Genomic DNA, 19,974 nt, shown 5'->3' with positions numbered 1-19,974 from the left:
ATTATACTCCCCTTCAGCACTACCTCTGGCAGCCTGTTCCGGGCACTTCCCACCCTCTGTGTGAAAACGTTGTCTCACTGGACCCTTTTTTTGTCTCACTCCTCTCACCTTCGATCTCTGCCCTCAGGTTTTCGACTCCCCGACCCTGGGGGAAAGCTGTCCGCTATCTACCTTATCCAAGCCCCTTATGGTTGTGTCGACCTCTGTAAAGGTCACCCTCTCACACTGAAGGGACAGAGAGAGTCCCAGTCTATCCAGCCTCTCCTTGTAACTCTCGAACCTTCCCGTTCAGGTAGCATCCCAACTTCTTGTGAGACTCTTTCTGGTTTAATCAGATCCTTTCTGTAGTGGTGTGCAGGCTACCTCCTGCTGCGTCACAGGGGCTAGGAAGAGGCCACTCAGCCCAACAGACCTCGCTGCCATTTTCCTACAATAACCCCCCTCCCCCCCCCAATCCTTGTTAACTTCCGACCTCTGCATTGACCGACAACATGTTCCCATCAGTTCCCACCGGTTCCATTCCCTTTTTTCCATCACGTGGTCAGTCACATTTTCCCCCCTCCCTTTGCTGCTCTGATTCCCGTTCCAAATCTTTGATGCGTCTCTCGCATGGCTTTGTACCAAGCTGAGCTGTGTGAGTGCTTGGGATCTGTCACAGTGTGGGGATTGCCCATTCACAGGCTCACCCCTCTCCTGGATTGTTTGTGAGCTGTAGTTTGGTAATCCCATTGGCAGTGTGCTGTCAGCAATCTGATCTGACAGACGGACACACAGGTGAAGCTGGACAGGAGTGGCCTTGTTTATACCAAGACCTGATCCTGTCTTCGCTGTGTGATTCAGGGATATTCCCAGGGTGTAAGAGATATCGCTGAAAGAAATCTGAATTTTCCAGTAACCTTCCCACACGGTATCACCCAGGGGGTTACCACCCTTGCTTGCGTAGGTTTTGTTTTCAAATCCCAACCGAGAGATTTCAGGTTTCAACTGGTCTGAAGCACTACGTTCCAGGACTGAGGGAGTACAGCTGTGTGGGTGGGCCCTGCTAAATGTGTCATAGAGTCATAGAAATGTCGAGCCCAGAAACAGATCCTTCAGTCCACCCCGTCCACACTGACCAGATACCTCGAACCTAATCTAGCCCCATTTGCCAGCACTTGGTCCATGCGTCTTGTCTTGGCTTGTTTTACCAAAATGTCATCCCTCGCGTTTATCCAGGTTCAACTCCATCTGCCACTCTTCAGCCCATTTACCCGATTAGAGTCATAGAGATGTACAGCACAGAAACAGACCCTTCGGCCCAACCCGTCCATGACGACCAGATATCCCAACCCAATCTAGTCCCACCTGCCAGCACCCGGCCTATACCGCTCCAAACCCTTCCTCTTCATATACCCATCCAGATGCCTTTTAAATGTTGTCATTGTACCAGCCTCCACCACATCCTCTGGCAGCTCATTCCATACCAGCCTCTGTGTGAAAAAGTTGCCCCTTAGGTCTGTGATATTAACCCAGGCTGTCTCAGACAGATATCGTCAGTGACTCCCAGTTTGGGTCCTGCCAGGGTCATTCAGCTCCTGACCTCATTACAGCCTTGGTTCAATCATGGACAAAAGAGCTGAATTCCGGAGAGGAGAGGGGAGGGGAGAGGAGAGGAGGGGAGAGGGACAGGAGAGGAGAGGGACAGCCCTTGGCATCAAGGAGCCTGGGCACATCTGGACTCAATGGGTATTGGGGGCAGACTCTCGGCTGGCCAGAGTCATACCTGACACACAGGAAGATTTCAAAACTAGGGCACGTATTTTAAAGGTGAGAGGAGGAAAATTGAAAAAGAACTTGAGAGGCGTGTGGTTCACATTTGGAATGAACGTCCTGAGGAAGTGGTGGACGTGGAGACAGTTACAACGTTTAAAAGACATTTGGATAAGGACATGGATGGGAAAGGTTTGAAGGGATATGGGGCAGGGGCAGGTAGGTGGGACTGGTGTAATTTGGGCTTATGGTCGGCAAGGACGGTTGGGCCGAAGGGTCTGTATGACTGAATGATTCCTCAGACAGCACCTTCCAAACCAACGGCCACTTCCATCTAGAAGGACAAGGGGCAGCAGATACATGGGAACACCACCCCCTGCAAGTTCCCCTCCGAGCCCCTCACCATCCCGACTTGGAAATATATCGGCCGTTCCTTCAGTATCTGCTGAGTTAGCGGAAATCGGGTTTTGGTCCAGGCTGAAAGTTGGGAATATCTCGGATGGTTTTAAGGCTGGATGAGGTTCTAGAGACAGAGAGACATTTGAAAACGAGGATGGGAATTTTGTAACGGAGTGTGGTAGGGATATCGAGAGGTGAATGGAGTCTGGGGGGGGAGATGGGAAGGACAGGGTGGAAGTTTGGATGAGTTGAGGTTTGTGTGAAGGTGGCAGGCTGTCCCAGGAGAACAGGAGACATTGTGCCTGACTGTAACACAAACCCCATTTTCCCAAACAGCCGTGTGAATGTGACATGGACTGTCAGCACAACACAGTGGTTTAACCCGGTGGTGGTTGTGTGGGGAAATAGGGAAGCCCCATGATCAATCTCTGCTCATTGGGACGAGTGAATTCACCCCGAACAGACAAGGTCATGGAGTGTTCCACTGATCCCGGGGCCAGGAAGAAAGGGAATTCACAAAGACCCCAGTAATAGTAAAAGTTAAGGAAAAGCTGTGCTCATCGAATGTTTAACAGCTTCTGGGAGCAGCAATACTCCAAAGTACAAGAGTCTGCAGTCTTCAGATTAAAAAAAAACAATGTGCTGGGAAACTCAGCGAGTCCAGCAGTATAAAGTCAGGAGGTCCTTCGGCCCATAGTGTGTGTGCTGGCAAAACGATTCCAAATCCTGCCTTGTCCCACTTGGCCCAGAGCGTTCGGTGTTACCGGTGAGTGAGGTCAGGGTGCGGCTTTCCAGCCTGTTCCTAACTGCACAGGCTCGTTGGTGGGGGGGGGGTCCGGGACTGTTTCCCCCTGGATGCTGAGTGTTGGGGTGCTGTTGGTACCTGTCCCCTGGGGGAATGCTCTCCCCTCCCTACCCACCCCCAGGGGCATTGTCGCTGGCTAATTCAAATGAAACCAGTGACCTTACGACAGTGCCACGGAGAGTTTTGAGCTAATTTCTGTCTCTGTTGTGTTGTGTGCAGGCCTACATCCTGTGGAGTGTATCCTACTACACGTCCCCATTATTACTGCTTTACTGCTACAAGAAAGGTAAGTTCCTGACTGAAACCTTGCTCTGTTTGCCAGTGGGTAGTGACCGATAGGGACTGTCTGACAGCCTCCAGGTGGAGTGGAGTCAGTACGAAATCCTTTTTCTCTTGCTGCATACCATCTTAGCGAGACACAGAGAGAGGACGTTCAACCCATTGTACCAGTGCTGGCCCCTTTTCAGGAACTGTCCACAACATTCTGACCTTGCCTCCCCCTCTAACTCTGTAGCCCCTGCTGTTTTATGCCCAGTGCAATAAAGTCATACAGCACGGAAACAGGCCCTTCGGCCCAACCAGTTCATCTTGACCATAATCCCAACCTAAACTAGTCCCACCTGCCTGCTCCTGGCCCATATCCCTCCAAACCTTTCCCATCCATCTCCTTATCCAAATGTCTTTTAAACATTGTAACTGTCCCCACGTCCACCACTTCCTCAGGAAGTTCATTCCACACACGGACCACCCTCTGGGGAAAAAAATGTCTCCCTCATCTTTTTTAAATCTCCAATTCTAGGGAAAAAGCAGCTACCATTAACCCTCTCTATCCCCTTTATTATTTTATAAACTTCAATTGGGTCCCCTCTGAACCTCCTACGCTCCACTGAAAAAGGTCCCAGTCGATCCAGCCTTTCTTTATAACCCAAACCCTCCACTCCTGGCAACATCCTGGTAAATCTCTTCTGAACCCTCTCCAGTTGAATGATATCCTCCTGCTAACAGGGTGACCAGAATTATATACATTATTCCAGAAGAGGCCTTACTAAAGGCCTGTACAACCACAATGTGACTTCCCAACCCCCTATACTCAAAACGTTTGAGCAATGAAGGCAAGCATGTTAAACGCCTATTTAACCAGCCAAACTTTAGAGAATTATGTACCTGCACCTCTAGGTGCCTCTGTTCTACAACACTAGCCACGGCCCTACATTAATTGTGTAAGCCCAACCCTTGTTTGTTGTACCAAAATGCAATACCCCACATTTAGCCAGCTCTTTGGAAAACAGGGTTCAGTCACATGCTGTTGCCCTTCCAAACACACCTCTTTCCCCCCCCCCCCCCCCCCCCCCCCCCAACCAGGGTGGGTTCCAGTCACGGTGTCTCGCTGTGTTTCTGAACTAAACAGAAATCCAAACCATCAAAACTTCATCTTCAATTTGCCGGGGAATGACTTTTTGTTACCATTTGAAGGACAGCACACATGTGAAACATTGCTCACACTGAAACCGTGCTGGATTCCACCCTCCAGGAGCTGAAGGGGGATGGGAAAAGGCCATTGGGCCCGTTAAATCTGCCCTGCTTGTTACCTCCATGCCTTAGCTCTGTATCCCTTGCTACCTGAAACACTGGCAGCACGGCGATAAGGGTGGGGGATTTCCAAAGGGTCCGCAGCCTCGGAGTGTGGAAATCTCATGTCACCTGAATGGCCTGTCCCTAATCCGGGTTCTGTTTTCCCTCACCCCCTCTCCTCGAGCTGGGGAAAAGTATCGTGGCTGCATCTCTCCCTGTGAAGCAAGCAGGCAGATGGGTCAATGCAGGACCAGCCTGGGAGTTCCCCGTAGCCAGACACACCAACACTGAGCACTCGGAGTAGGAGGGCAGTTAGGGATGGCCAATCACACCCCTCCCACAAACCTGCAGCTGTACCGACAGCCTTGTAGCCCATTCCCCAACTGTCCCGTCAGAAGGTCGAAGTGAGTGGTTATTTATAAGATGGTACATGCTTTTGTTACCTGGGAAGGCTAGTCACTGCTGTGGACTCTGGAGTCACATGTAGACCAGACTGGGTCAGATAGGAGATTTCCTTTCCTGGGCAGCACCGTGACTCAGTGGTGAGCACTGCTGTCTCATGGCGCCAGGGTCTCAGGTTCGATCTCACCCTCAGGTGACTGTCTGTGTGGAGTTTGCACATTCTCCCCGTGTCTGTGTGGGTTTCCTCCGGGTGCTCCGGTTTCCTCCCACAGTCCAAAGATGTGCAGGTTAGGATGGGTTGGCCATGGGATATTGTCCCATAGTGTCCCAGGAATGTGTAGGTCAGGGTGGATTGGTCATGGGAAATTGTCCTATAGTACCCAGGGATGTGTAGGTTAGGGTGGATTGGTCATGGGAAATTGTCCTATAGTACCCAGGGATGTGTAGGTTAGGGTGGATTGGCCATGGGAAATTGTCCTATAGTACCCAGGGATGTGTAGGTTAGGGTGGATTGGTCATGGGAAATTGTCCTATAGTACCCAGGGATGTGTAGGTTAGGGTGGATTGGCCATGGGAAATTGTCCTATAGTACCCAGGGATGTGTAGGTTAGGGTGGATTGGCCATGGGAAATTGTCCTATAGTACCCAGGGATGTGTAGGTTAGGGTGGATTGGCCGTGGGAAATTGTCCCATTGTGTCCCAGGGATGTGTAGGTTAGGGTGGATTGGCCGTGGGAAATGCGGTAGGAGAGATAGGGTGGGATGCACTTGAGAGGGTTTGTGTCGACTTGATGGGCCGAATGCCCTCTATCTGCACTGTCAGGATTCAGTTGGAACTGCGAGGTTGGAGAGTGTGGCCTGAATGACTTGCTCCTGCTCCTCAGGAAGAAAACCAGATGGAAGTTTCATGGTCAGAAAACTGAGCTGATGGAATAGGAGGAGATTCAGGGTTGGCATTGCCCTCTGGGCCGAATGGACTCTGTGTATGCAGTTTATTGTGTGTGTGTGTGTGTGTGTGTGTGTCGGGGATCGCCTTGGTCCGAGTCACAGTCTGAAAATGCTGTCGTCTCTCTGCTCTTGTTTGTTTAGGTTACATTGTCATGTCGAAGGTTCTCCCAGCGACGTCATACGCAAGTGTACTCCTGCTGGTACTGACCGGGGTGGTCTGCCTCCGAGGTAGGACAGTTTCTGTTCGGTTTCACTCCGGTGCATTCCCCCCCCAACCCCAGAATGCCCGTCCTCTCGCAGTGGGGGTTGGTCCAGTTCAGTTACCTGCCAGTGCTGGCCTGAGGATGTTGACGTGCAGCTAAAGTCCTGGCCAGAAGCTGTTGGGATTCCCATCCTGTCCGTTCCCCAGTGGCCTTCGATTTCAAATCCCCCTTTGAGGTTCCCTTCGCGAGCAGAGATGTGGTCTGCCAGTGGCTTTTCAAATCTCTCTCGGTTTGATGCGAGTGTTTTCAGAGGAAAGAGAAAGAGGAGCTGACGCTGGGCAAGTCTCTTCCCTCTGACAGAGCGGATTATTGCTCCCATTCACCAGCTCATGCCACCTTCCTCTCCAAGTCCTGTCGGCTCAGGGACTCCAGTCGAGCTGCTGATGCCATTTACAGATGGAATCATTTTCCCTGCTCGAGCCAGTCCTGTTTAATTTCCAAAACACCCAAAGGTGTATGCCCACATCCAGTGGATAATGGTATTCTCCGTGAATGTTTACCCCAGAACCCAGCCTGGCTGGCGAATGTGACGTTAATGTGTTGCACTGTTGGCGAGCTCTGGATAAATCTGAGTTTATTTTCCCCTGCTGCCGAGGTGTGGGTCGCTGGACCAATCCCGAGTATGTGCAGTTTATCAGCGTCTTGGAGGAAACCAAACGAAACAACACAGTAGAGAACAAGGTAACCTGCTGGCTGACCCTGTGAGTACAGAAATCCCGACTCCCCCCCTCGCACCAGGCCCTGGTTTTCATCTCCGCTGACACAGTGTGGTGGGGGCTCAGCACACTTGGCCTCATCACTCAAAGTGCAAGAGTTGGGATGTCACCTTGACGTTGTACAGCACCTCACACAGTGAGGCCTGTTCTGGAGTACTTCTCCAGTTCTGGTCGCCCTGATGCAGGGAGGATATTATTAACTTGGAGAGGGTTCCGAACGGTTTCACCAGGATGTTGCTGGGAATGGAGGCTGAGAGTTATACAGTAAACTGGATAGGCTGGGGCTTTCCTCACTGGAGTGTCGGAAGCTGAGAGGCGACCTTATCGAGGTTTATAAAATCATGAGGGGCACAGAGAGAGTTAATGGGAGGTGTCTATCCCCCATGATGGGGGATTTCAAGACACGAGAGAGCCCATTTTTAAGGAGAGAGATGAAATAAAAGACATGCGGGGCGATCTTTATTACACAGAGTGGTTCGTGTGTGAAATGAACTTCCTGACGAAGCAGTGGATGTGGGTTCGGTTATAGAACATAGATCCTGATGATGACTTAGTGTGGACACAGGCTGTTTGGCCCAACAAGTCCACACTGACGCTCCGAAGAGCAACCCAGCCAGACCCATTCCACTACATTTACCCCTTCAACTTACACTATGGGCAATTTAGCATGGCCATATTTGGACTGTGGGAGGAAACCAGAGCACCCAGAGGAAACCCACGCAGACACTGGGAGAATGTGCAAACTCCACACAGACAGTTGCCCGAGGGTGGGATCGAAGCTGGGTCTCTGGCGCTGTGAGGCAGCAGTGCTAACCACTGTGCCGCCTATAGAACATAGAACAATACAGTGCAGAACAGGCCCTTCGGCCCTCGATGTTGTGCCGACCTGTGAACTATTCTCCGCTCGTCCCCCTACACTATCCCATCACCATCCATGTGCTTATCCAAGGATTGTTTAAATCTCCCTAATGTGGCTGAGTTGACTACATTGGCAGGTAGGGCATTCCACATCCTTACCACTCTCTGCGTAAAGAACCTGCCTCTGACATCTGTCTTAAATCTATCATCCCTCAATTTGTAGTTATGCCCCGTCGTACACACGGACGTCATCAGCCCAGGAAAACCACTTTCACTGTCTACCCTCTCTAATCCTCTGATCATCTTGTATGTCTCTATCAAATCCCCCTTAGCCGCCTTCTTTCCAATGAGAACAGACCCAAGTCTCTCAGCCTTTCCTCATAAGACCTTCCCTCCAGATCAGGCAACATCCCGGTAAATCTCCTCTGCGCTATTTCCGATACTTCCACATCCTTCCCGAAATATGGCAACCAGAACTGTACACAATATTCCGAATGTGGCTGCACTAGCGTTTTGTATAGTTGTAGCATGATATTGCGGCTCAGGAACTCAATCCCTCTACCAATGAAACCTAACACACCGTATGCCTTCTTAACAGCACTACCCACCTGGGTGGCAACTTTCAGGGATCTATGTACATGGACTCCAAGATCCCTCTGCACATCCACACGACCAAGAATCTTTCCATTGTCCTAATACTCTGCCTTCCTGTTATTCTTCCTAAAGTGCATCACCTCACATTTAGCTGCATTGAACTCCAGTTGCCACCTCTCAGCCCAATTCTGCAGTTTATCCGAGTCCCCCCGCAACCTGTAACATTCTTCCGAACTGTCCACTATTCCACCGACTTTAGTGTTGTCTGCAAATTTACTAACCCACCCACCCATGCCTGGGTCTAAGACATGTATAAAAATGACAAACAGCAGTGGTCCCAAAACAGATCCTTGTGGCACACCACTAGTAACCGGACTCCAGGCTGAATATTTTCCATCAACCGCCACTCGCTGCCTTCTTTCAGAAAGCCAGTTTCTAATCCAATCTGCTAAATCACCCTCAATCCCACGCCTCCGCATTTTCGCCAACAGCCTACCATGTGGAACCTTATCAAAGGCTTTACTGAAGTCCATGTATACCATGTCAACTGCCCTACCCTCACCTAATTACTTAGTCACCTTCTCAAAAAACTCAATGAGGTTTGTGAGACACGACCTGCCCTTGACGAAACCATGTTGACTATCTGAAATCAAATTGTTGCTTGCTCGATGATTCTAAATCTTATCTCTTCTAATCCTTTCCAAAACCTTTTCTACAACAGAAGTAAGGCTCACTGGTCTATAATTACCTGGGATATCTCTACTGCCCCTTTTGAACAAGGACACAACATTTGCAATCCTCCAGTCTTCTGGTACTAAACCTGTAGACAATGACGACTCAAATATCAAAGCCAAAGGCTCTGCTATCTCCTCCCTGGCTTCCCAGAGAATCCTCGGATAAATCCATCTGGCCCAGGGGACTTGTCTACTTTCACTCCTTCTAGAATTGATAACACCTGTGCGTAACGAAGCTCAATCTTTTCTAGTCTAATATCCCGTGCCTCATTTTTCTCCTCTATAATATTCTCCTTTTCCTGAGTGAAAACCGATGAGAAATGTTCGTTTAGCACCTCTCCGATCTCCACAGGGTCCACACTCAACTTCCCACTTCTGTCTTTGACTGGTCCTATTCCTACCCTAGTCATACCTGAAGAAAGCTTTAGGGTTCTCCTTTATTCTATTTGCTAAAGACTGCTCGTGTCCTCTCTTTGCTCTTCTTAACCCTCTTTAAATCCTACGTAGCTGATCTCTAACTCTCCATCGCCTCATCTGAACCATCTTGCCCCATCAACACATAAGCCTCCTTCTGCTTAACAAGAGATGCAATTTCTGTAGTAAACCTGGTTCCCTTACCTTATCACTTCCTTCCTGCCTGACAGGGACATACCTATCAAAGACACATAATATTTGTTCCTTCAACCAGCTCCACATTTCCATTGTCTGCATCCCCTGCATTTTCCTACCCCATTCTATGCATCCTAAGTCTTGCCTAATCGCATTATAATTGCCCTTGCCCCATCAATAACTCTTGACCTGTGGCAAATACTGATCCCTTTCCATCGCTAAACTAAACGTAACTGAATTAGGGTCACTCTCTCCAAAGTGCTCATGTACAACTAAATCAAACACCTGGCCTGGTTCATTACCAAGCACCAGAACCAGTGTGGCCTCCCCTCTTCGACCCTTTGACATACTGTGTCAGGAAACCCTCCTGCACACATTGGACAAAAACTGATCTATCCGATGTACTAGAGTTATAGCATTTCCAGTCAATGTTGGGGAAAGTAAAGTCCCCCATAATGACCACCCTGTTCCTTTCGCACCTACCCAAAATCATTTTGTTAATCCTCTCTTTCACCTCCCTGGAACTCTGCGGAGGCCTATAAAAAACTCCCAGCAGTGTGACCTCTCCTCTCCTGTTTCTCACCTCAGCCCACACTACCTCAGTAGACAAGTCCTCCTCAAAGATTCTTTCAGCCACCGTTATACTATCTTTGACTAACAAGGCCATGCCTCCCCTCCCTTTTACCACCTTGCCTGTTTTTAAAGAAAGATCTAAACCCTGGTCTGCAACATCCATTCCTCACCCTACTCTATCCATGTCTCCGAAATGGCCACAACATTGAAGTCCCAGGTACCTATCCATGCTGCAAGCTCACTCACCTTATTGTGGATACTCTGGCATTGAAGTAGACACATTTCAAACCATGTCGCTGTCTGCCAGCACATTCCTGTGTCCCTGTCCTTCCTGCTCTCCTCCTCCTGTGCACTGCAGCTACACCTCCGGTTCCCATCCCCCAGCTGAGCTAGTTTAAACCCACCTAAATAGCACCAGCAAATTTCCCACCCAGGATATTAGTACCCCTTTGGTTGAAGTGAAGGCCGTCCTGTTTGTAGAGGTCCCACCTTCCCCAGAATGAGCCCCAATTATTCCACAACCTGAAACCCTCCCTCCTGCACCCATCCTTACAGCCACGTGTTCAGCTGATATCTCTCCCTATTCCTTGCCTCGCTGTCACATGGCACGGATAGCAATCCAGAGATAACAACTCTGTTTGTTCCAGCTCTCAGCTTCCACCCTAACTCCCTGAAATCCTGCCTTACATCCCTATCCCTCTTTCTACCTATGTCGTTGGTACCTACATGGACCACGCCTTGAGGCTGGTCATCCTCTCTCTTCAGGGCCCCAAAGATACGATCTGAGACACCACAGACCCTGGCACCTGGGGAGGCAGCACACCAACCGCGAGTCTTGTTCATTTCCTACAAACCTTCTGTCGACAATGTTTAAAAGACATTTGGATCAGTACACTGAGAGGAAAGGTTGAGAGGGATATGGGCCAGGAGCAGGCAGGTGGGACGAGTTTAGTTTGGGATTAGGGATGGCATGGACTGGTTGGGCTGAAGGGTCTGTGTCTGTGCTGTATGAGTCGATGGTGAAAGTGCCACGGTGATTTGACAGCATTATCTTGCTGTCAGGCTGACAGTTGGAAAAGGGGCTCTTCTACCCAGTTAAGGACACATTTTAAAATTAACTCAGGGGATGGGGTGTGACAACACGGTGGAAACCTCTCTGCTCATTAAACCAAACCCACAGAAAAGCTCACCTCGCCTCGTAACCTTTAAAGTAGGAGGGACAGAGAACTACCCAAATTCCACAACTTAGCAAAAATATCCATTTTATTCTTTAACGCTACAAGTGAACATTAAACAACAACCACTTACAACACTAAGCCGCCTTTTCCTTTGAGATTTGTTATCTACCTCTGACTCTGCAACAATATACTGATCCAATAGTGCCCCTGTTAAATTTACAGCAACTTAATTTTCCGAGTCAGACAGTGGCTGTCACCTCTGGTGTCGATCTCCCTCTGACTGTTGATCTCCCTGGGTCATCTGCAGTCTTCAGCTGCAGAGATGTTTCACATGTAAAAGGGTACCTTTGACAGTGAGTGTGATGAATAGTTGTCTTTCAAGGGCAGTTGATGTTCTTTCTGGCTAACTGTCCAAAATGCATGCTTTTATATATCCCAAACAATGGATCATCTCATTTGTTCGATGTTGTCAAAACAACAACATTCAAATTCAATTGGATTTTAATATCTTGGGGCATAATTTAAACTGGTTATATTCGAACTGCTGTGAAAACAGCTGAGATATCTAGGTTACAGCAAAATGTTACATCTTTGCATTTTCCAGCACACTCTATTACTGCGAGTCAGTCACATGACAGCTCCTTGCCACCTTTTCGTCTCTCTCAAAGGTACAGTACACCCCTTCAACTTCATAACAGTGAGCATCAGTGGGCAGGCCAGCACACATTCCTCAGAGGGTAATTGAGAGCCACCCCCATCGCTGTGGGTCTGGAATCACATGTAGGCCAGACCAGGTAAGGATGACAGTGTCCTTCCCTAAAGGGCATTAGTGAACCAGATGGGTTTTTGTGACATTCGAACACTGGATTCCTGGTCATCGTTGGACCACTTCATTTTTTTTAACTGAATTCAGGTTTAGAATGACCTCAGGTTGCACCATCTGCCGTGGTGGGATTTGAACCTGGGTCCCCTGAGCGTTACCTGCCTCACTGGATTAACCCTCCAGTGATAGTGCCACGACGTCATCGTCATCGTCATCCCTTATGGTAGCTGTGTGATCACTGTAGATTCTTGTACAAACCCGACCCGGTTCACCAACCTCCTTCTGGAAATCTGCTGTTCTTGCCCGGTCTGGCCCACATGTGACTCCAGTCCATCACAGCAACGTGGTTAACTCCTCCCTGCTCCTCTGAGCTGGTTCGAGCAAACCGCTCAGTCCAAGGGGCAGTTAGGGACTGGCAAAGAATTAAACAAAAATGTCTTGGCCTTAGATGTCTTCGGTCTGTAACTGTCACGTGGAGGAAAGTCCCAAAGGTTAGCCACATTCCGAGTCAGAAATTTCCGTAAGACCGTGACTCCCTCCTCCTCACATCATGGAGGGGTGGGGGTTTACCCTTCAGACTCGGCTCCCTCCTCTCCCCCACCCCCCCCCCCAAAGAATTTAATTTCACACTATGTCCTTGTAAACTTTAGAGAGCTTTGACCCATTCCAGACAATCTAACCCAGTGGTACCATTCTCTCATCCCTAGAATCGATCTGATCATGCTTTTGTTTGTAATAATTAAAGCAAACTGTTATGTCTGCTGGAAACCTAAGAATACGTACAGAAATTGGTGGAGGAACTCGGATCTGCGAGGGTTTGAGCTACAGGGAGAGGCTGAACAGGCTGGGGCTGTTTTCCCTGGAGCGTCGGAGGCTGAGGGGTGACCTTATAGAGGTTTAGAAAATCATCAGGGGCATGGATAGAATGAATTGCTGAAATCTTTTCCTCAGGGATGGGGGAGTCCAGAACTAGAGGGCATAGCTTTAGGGTGAGAGGGGAAAGATTATAAAAGAGACCTAAAGGGGCAACTTTTTCACGTACAATTACAACATTTAAGAGGCATTTGGATGGGTATATGAATAGGAAAAGGTTTGGAGGGATATGGGCCGGGTGCTGGCAAATGGGACGAGGTCAGATTGGGATTGTGGATGGGTTGGACCAAAGGGTCTGTTTCTGTGCTGTGTGAGTACAGGGGTACTGTTTTGAGTCTGGACTGACTCTTCTGCAGGGATTGGAAAGTGATGGGGTTTTGTTTAAGAGTATCTTTGGTGAAGAGCGGGGTAAGTGGAGCACAGGCTGTGAGGGTTCAGTGCTCATTGGGGTGAAAGGCAAACTGAGCTAGTTTAAGATGTGAAAGTGGGTCATGGTTAGACCAGGATGGAGCATGAGTGGGTGGGACTGAGTGGCTTCCATCAGTTCCCACGGTCCCGTGCCCTTCTGTAGGTTGAGGAAACCTACACTGGCTTCTGGTTTTGGCTTGCACCGAGCTCTGTGTGTGCGCGTGCTCTCTCCCTCCCCCGGGTCTGTGGGTGTGGGTGTGTGTGGGTGTGGGTGTGCGCGCGCCCGTGTCTGGGTGCCTGGGTGTGGGTGTGCAGGCGTGTGTGTGTGTGCACATGCTGTGTCGGGTCAGGTGGCCGTGAGCTCCTTGTTCCTTTTTGTGTCTCTTGCAGAAGAAACTGGCACATTACAGCTTTGACTTCAACCATTGGCCTGAAGACTTCCGTTGGGACGAGGTCAGCAGCCAGTAAGTGTCAGAAACATCTCCCCGCGCTGTCCCAAAGTGTCTTTGTGCACTCGGGTCTGTTTGTGGGTAGGGACCCTCCGAGCTGTGATGTGATTATTCCTGTTCAACCCATTGACGGTAAACATCACTGACTGGGTCCAGCCTTTATTACCCTGTCCCTAGTTGCCCCCTTGAGAAGGTGGGGGTGAGCTGAATTTACTGCCCCTGGCCGAGTTGCCCCCCCCCCCCCCCCCACCCCCCACCAAGAAGGTGGGGGTGAGCTGCATTTAGATTAGATTGCTTACAGTGTGGAAACAGGCCCTTCGGCCCAACAAGTCCACACCGACCCCCTGAAGAGCAGCCCATCCAGACCCATTCCCCTACATTTACCCCTTTCACCTAACACTACGGGCAATTTAGCATGGCCAATTCATCCTAACCTGCACATTTTTGGACTGTGGGAGGAAACTGGAGCACCCGGAGGAAACCCACGCAGACACAGGGAGAATGTGCAAACTCCACACAGACAGTTGCCTGAGGCAGGAATTGAACCCGGGTCTCTGGCGCTGTGATTCCCCAAAAATACACTAGATGGATTTTTTTCAGAAAATACTTTTTTGTTAAACAGTATATGAATTGTTTGATCCACTAGAGTGGATTCCCTGAGATTGGGCTCTCTGCTGTCCAGTGCAATTATCAGGTGAAGTCTCTCTGCTCTGCTGGCCTGCCCTGTTTTATCATTTCCTCTGGAAACCCTTTCCTTAAATCCCTGCTCCTGGTCACTACTCCCTCCAGGACAGGGAAACGTTTCATCCTCTCGACGCTATCTGTGCCCCTCATTAATTGTCATTGCACTTCAGAAGAAAAACTCAGTCTGTCCAATATCTATAAACATCCAAAGCTCTTCAATCCAGTTAACATCCTCTGCACCCTCTCCAGTGTTATCACATCCCTCCTTTTGTGTGGATTCCCGAACTGCCTACAATACTGTAGCTGTGGTCGAACCAATCTTTTGTAAACTTCCAGCATAAACCCCTGCTCTTAAACTCTGTGCCTCGACAAATAAAGCGAAGCGTGCCAAACGCCGCCTTCACCACTTTTTCCACTTGCCCTGATGCCTGGTGGACATGCACACCACAGTCCCTCTGATCCTCAGTGCTTCCCAGGCTGTTGCCATTCATCATGTATTGCCTTGCCTTGTTTGTTCTGTCCAAGTGCATCACCACTTTTGTTGCCTTTATCCTACTCCATGACTTTTTCTACTGTGGCTGTGTCTCAGGGATTTGCTTGCAATTGTGGAAATGCTCACTGTGAAAACATGAAGCACTCCTTTTTTACTTCTATGCTTCCCAGTTGGCTTCCTATGACAACGCCCATAGGAAAATGCATTGATATTCCAAGTCTCACTACTCCTGCAATCATCGCCGAAGTTAAAGATTTCATCAAATTACTTAAACTTTCTAATTCGCCTGTCTGATAAATTTGGGTCAGTAGAAAACATTGAGCCTGTTCTGTACTTCTTTACTGTCTGAATCAGTGTATATTATAATTAAATCAATTCTTACTGCAGGCAAACCAACATATGTATTATCAATAACTAACTCGATTAGCTGAGGCTCCATTCCCCCTCCTTCAATCCGTATTGACAGACACATGGTTACACATGGACAGATTGGTTATGTCTCACCAACTTGATTGAGTTGTTCAAGGAGGTGACCAGGTGGATGGATGGGGTCGAGTGCAGTTCAGTGTAGTCAGCATTTATCCAGCTGAAAGTCCATTTGGGACTGATCAGCCCATCGATATCCTCCTGTAATCTAAGGTTACCCTCCTCATTACTTACAACCCAAACAACTTTTGCATCGCCTGCGAACCCTTCTACATTCAAGTTTGAATCATTTGTAAAGTTTGCAACCCATGTGGGACACGATTGGACACCAGCTTCCAGTTGGTAAAACACTCCTTAACCATTGTTCACTCCCTCTCGCCATTCAGCTCGTTGCGGATCCAATTTGTCAAATTTCCTTGGATCCCATGTGCTCTTCTCATTGCTATCGGTCTCCCATGCAGGATCATGAGGGGAGGCAATTCTCTAACTGGGATTCAGGTTCAAATCCAGCCATGCCAAATTACTGCCCCTGTCCCTAGTTGCCCCCCCTTGAGAAGGTGGGGGTGAGCTGCATTTCCTGCCCCCTGTCCCTAGTTGCCCCCCTTGAGAAGGTGGGAGTGAGCTGCATTTACTGCCCCTGTCCCTAGTTGCCCCCCTTGAGTAGGTGGGGGTGAGCTGCATTTACTGCCCCTGTCCCTAGTTGCCCCCCTTGAGAAGGTGGGGGTGAGCTGCATTTACTGCCCCTGTCCCTAGTTGCCCCCCTTGAGTAGGTGGGGGTGAGCTGCATTTACTGCCCCTGTCCCTAGTTGCCCCCCTTGAGAAGGTGGGGGTGAGCTGCCTTCTTGAACCGCTGCAGTCCATGTGCTGTGGGGAGACCCACAATGTTCCTTCGGGAGGGAATTCCAGGATTGGGACCAGGAGTAGATTGATGGAGCAGGAATTGGCTGGGTTGGATTTGTCCTGCTGTCTGGGCAGTTTTCCACACAGTGGGTCGATGCTGGAGTGGAACGGCTGCGTTTAGTTCCAGGACATGGATCTTCAGAACTCCAGCCAGGATGGTGTTGGGGGCAATGGCCTTGACAAGACTGGGATCAGAGGAATGCATCGAATGGATTGCCGAGCAGCGGCCTCCTCCTCCTCCTCGGTAATCCACTGTCCGGCATGGTGCCGTCCCCACTGAGCTCTCCCTTTCTTCCCATGCCAGGAAGGACCATCGATCAGAGAAGCAGGGAAAGGTGGGAGTCCCTCTGTTAAAGCCTGAGGTGAAATCCAGAGGGACGACTGGGTCCAGCCTGTTCACTCAGATCCTCAGTCTGCCCTGCCAGGTTATCGGGTAAGCTCCTCACACTGCCACTGCAGAGGCTATGTACTCAAGTCAGCTGTCTGGCCCACACTGTTCCCTCCTCTGACCCACCCACACTGTTCCCTCCTCTGACCCACCCACACTGTTCCCCCCTCTGATCCACCCACACTGTTCCCCCCTCTGATCCACCCACCCTGTTCCCTCCTCTGATCCACCCACCCTGTTCCCTCCTCTGATCCACCCACACTGTTCCCTCCTCTGATCCACCCACCCTGTTCCCTCCTCTGATCCGCCCACCCTGTTCCCCCCTCTGATCCACCCACACTGTTCCCCCCTCTGATCCACCCACCCTGTTCCCTCCTCTGATCCACCCACACTGTTCCCTCCTCTGATCCACCCACCCTGTTCCCTCCTCTGATCCACCCACACTGTTCCCTCCTCTGATCCACCCACACTGTTCCTGTCTCTGATCCACCCACACTGTTCCTGTCTCTGATCCACCCACACTGTTCCCTCCTCTGATCCGCCCACACTGTTCCCTCCTCTGATCCACCCACACTGTTCCCTCCTCTGATCCACCCACACTGTTCCCTCCTCTGATCCACCCACACTGTTCCCGCCTCTGATCCACCCACACTGTTCCCATCTCTGATCCACCCACACTGTTCCCTCCTCTGATCCACCCACACTGTTCCCTCCTCTGACCCACCCACACTGTTCCTGTCTCTGATCCACCCACCCTGTTCCCTCCTCTGATCCGCCCACACTGTTCCCTCCTCTGATCCACCCACACTGTTCCAGTCTCTGATCCACCCACACTGTTCCCTCCTCTGACCCACCCACACTGTTCCTGTCTCTGATCCACCCACACTGTTCCCTCCTCTGATCCGCCCACACTGTTCCCTCCTCTGATCCGCCCACACTGTTCCCTCCTCTGATCCACCCACACTGTTCCCTCCTCTGACCCACCCACGCTGTTCCTGTCTCTGATCCACCCACACTGTTCCCTCCTCTGATCCACCCACACTGTTCCCTCCTCTGATCCACCCACACTGTTCCCTCCTCTGATCCACCCACACTGTTCCCTCCTCTGACCCACCCACACTGTTCCCTCCTCTGACCCACCCACACTGTTCCCTCCTCTGATCCACCCACACTGTTCCCTCCTCTGATCCACCCACACTGTTCCCTCCTCTGATCCACCCACACTGTTCCCTCCTCTGATCCACCCACACTGTTCCCTCCTCTGATCCACCCACACTGTTCCCTCCTCTGATCCACCCACACTGTTCCCTCCTCTGACCCACCCACACTGTTCCCTCCTCTGATCCACCCACACTGTTCCCTCCTCTGATCCACCCACACTGTTCCCTCCTCTGATCCGCCCACACTGTTCCAGTCTCTGATCCGCCCACACTGTTCCAGTCTCTGATCCGCCCACACTGTTCCTGTCTCTGATCCACCCACACTGTTCCCTCCTCTGATCCACCCACACTGTTCCCTCCTCTGATCCACCCACACTGTTCCCTCCTCTGACCCACCCACACTGTTCCTGTCTCTGATCCACCCACACTGTTCCAGTCTCTGATCCACCCACACTGTTCCCTCCTCTGATCCGCCCACACTGTTCCCTCCTCTGATCCACCCACACTGTTCCAGTCTCTGATCCACCCACACTGTTCCCTCCTCTGATCCGCCCACACTGTTCCCTCCTCTGATCCACCCACACTGTTCCCGTCTCTGACCCACCCACACTGTTCCCTCCTCTGATCCGCCCACACTGTCCCTGTCTCTGATCCGCCCACACTGTTCCCTCCTCTGACCCACCCACACTGTTCCTGTCTCTGATCCGCCCACACTGTTCCCTCCTCTGATCCGCCCACACTGTCCCTGTCTCTGATCCGCCCACACTGTTCCCTCCTCTGATCCACCCACACTGTTCCTGTCTCTGATCCACCCACACTGTTCCCTCCTCTGATCCGCCCACACTGTTCCCTCCTCTGATCCGCCCACACTGTTCCCTCCTCTGATCCACCCACACTGTTCCTGTCTCTGACCCACCCACACAGTTCCTGTCTCTGACCCACCCACACTGTTCCCGTCTCTGACCCACCCACACTGTTCCCTCCTCTGATCCGCCCACACTGTTCCCTCCTCTGATCCGCCCACACTTCCCTCCTCTGATCCGCCCACACTGTTCCCTCCTCTGATCCGCCCACACTGTTCCCTCCTCTGATCCACCCACACTGTTCCCTCCTCTGACCCACCCACACTGTTCCTGTCTCTGATCCGCCCACACTGTTCCTGTCTCTGATCCGCCCACACTGTTCCTGTCTCTGATCCATCCACACTGTTCCTGTCTCTGATCCACCCACACTGTTCCCTCCTCTGATCCGCCCACACTGTTCCTGTCTCTGATCCGCCCACACTGTTCCTGTCTCTGATCCATCCACACTGTTCCTGTCTCTGACCCACCCACACTGTTCCCTCCTCTGATCCGCCCACACTGTTCCCTCCTCTGATCCGCCCACACTGTTCCCTCCTCTGATCCGCCCACACTGTTCCTGTCTCTGATCCACCCACACTGTTCCCTCCTCTGACCCACCCACACTGTTCCCTCCTCTGATCCGCCCACACTGTTCCCTCCTCTGATCCGCCCACACTGTACCCTCCTCTGATCCACCCACACTGTTCCTGTCTCTGATCCACCCACACTGTTCCCTCCTCTGACCCACCCACACTGTTCCCTCCTCTGATCCGCCCACACTGTTCCCTCCTCTGATCCGCCCACACTGTTCCCTCCTCTGATCCGCCCACACTGTTCCTGTCTCTGATCCACCCACACTGTTCCCTCCTCTGATCCGCCCACACTGTTCCTGTCTCTGATCCACCCACACTGTTCCTGTCTCTGATCCACCCACACTGTTCCCTCCTCTGACCCGCCCACACTGTTCCCTCCTCTGATCCACCCACACTGTTCCCTCCTCTGATCCACCCACACTGTTCCTGTCTCTGATCCACCCACACTGTTCCCTGTCTCTGATCCACCCACACTGTTCCCTCCTCTGATCCGCCCACACTGTTCCCTCCTCTGACCCACCCACCCTGTTCCTGTC

The 19,974-nt window shown here is 51.0% G+C and overlaps 1 protein-coding gene across 1 annotated transcript in view; it reads left to right on the top strand.

The window, feature by feature from the left end:
* Nucleotides 1-19,974, top strand: part of abhd16a (abhydrolase domain containing 16A, phospholipase) — a gene marked incomplete at its 3' end in the record, with an annotated part of 59,819 nt that overhangs the window by 7,563 nt on the left and 32,282 nt on the right. The window contains 5 exon segments of the mRNA XM_072567666.1: nucleotides 3,173-3,239; nucleotides 6,016-6,102; nucleotides 6,733-6,818; nucleotides 13,894-13,967; nucleotides 16,760-16,888. Coding sequence (XP_072423767.1) covers nucleotides 3,173-3,239; nucleotides 6,016-6,102; nucleotides 6,733-6,818; nucleotides 13,894-13,967; nucleotides 16,760-16,888 — 443 coding nt within the window.

This window comes from Chiloscyllium punctatum, unplaced genomic scaffold, assembly GCF_047496795.1.
Source record: "Chiloscyllium punctatum isolate Juve2018m unplaced genomic scaffold, sChiPun1.3 scaffold_828, whole genome shotgun sequence".
NCBI classification, from domain to species: domain Eukaryota; kingdom Metazoa; phylum Chordata; class Chondrichthyes; order Orectolobiformes; family Hemiscylliidae; genus Chiloscyllium; species Chiloscyllium punctatum.
This window is presented reverse-complemented; position numbering and strand designations above follow the sequence as displayed.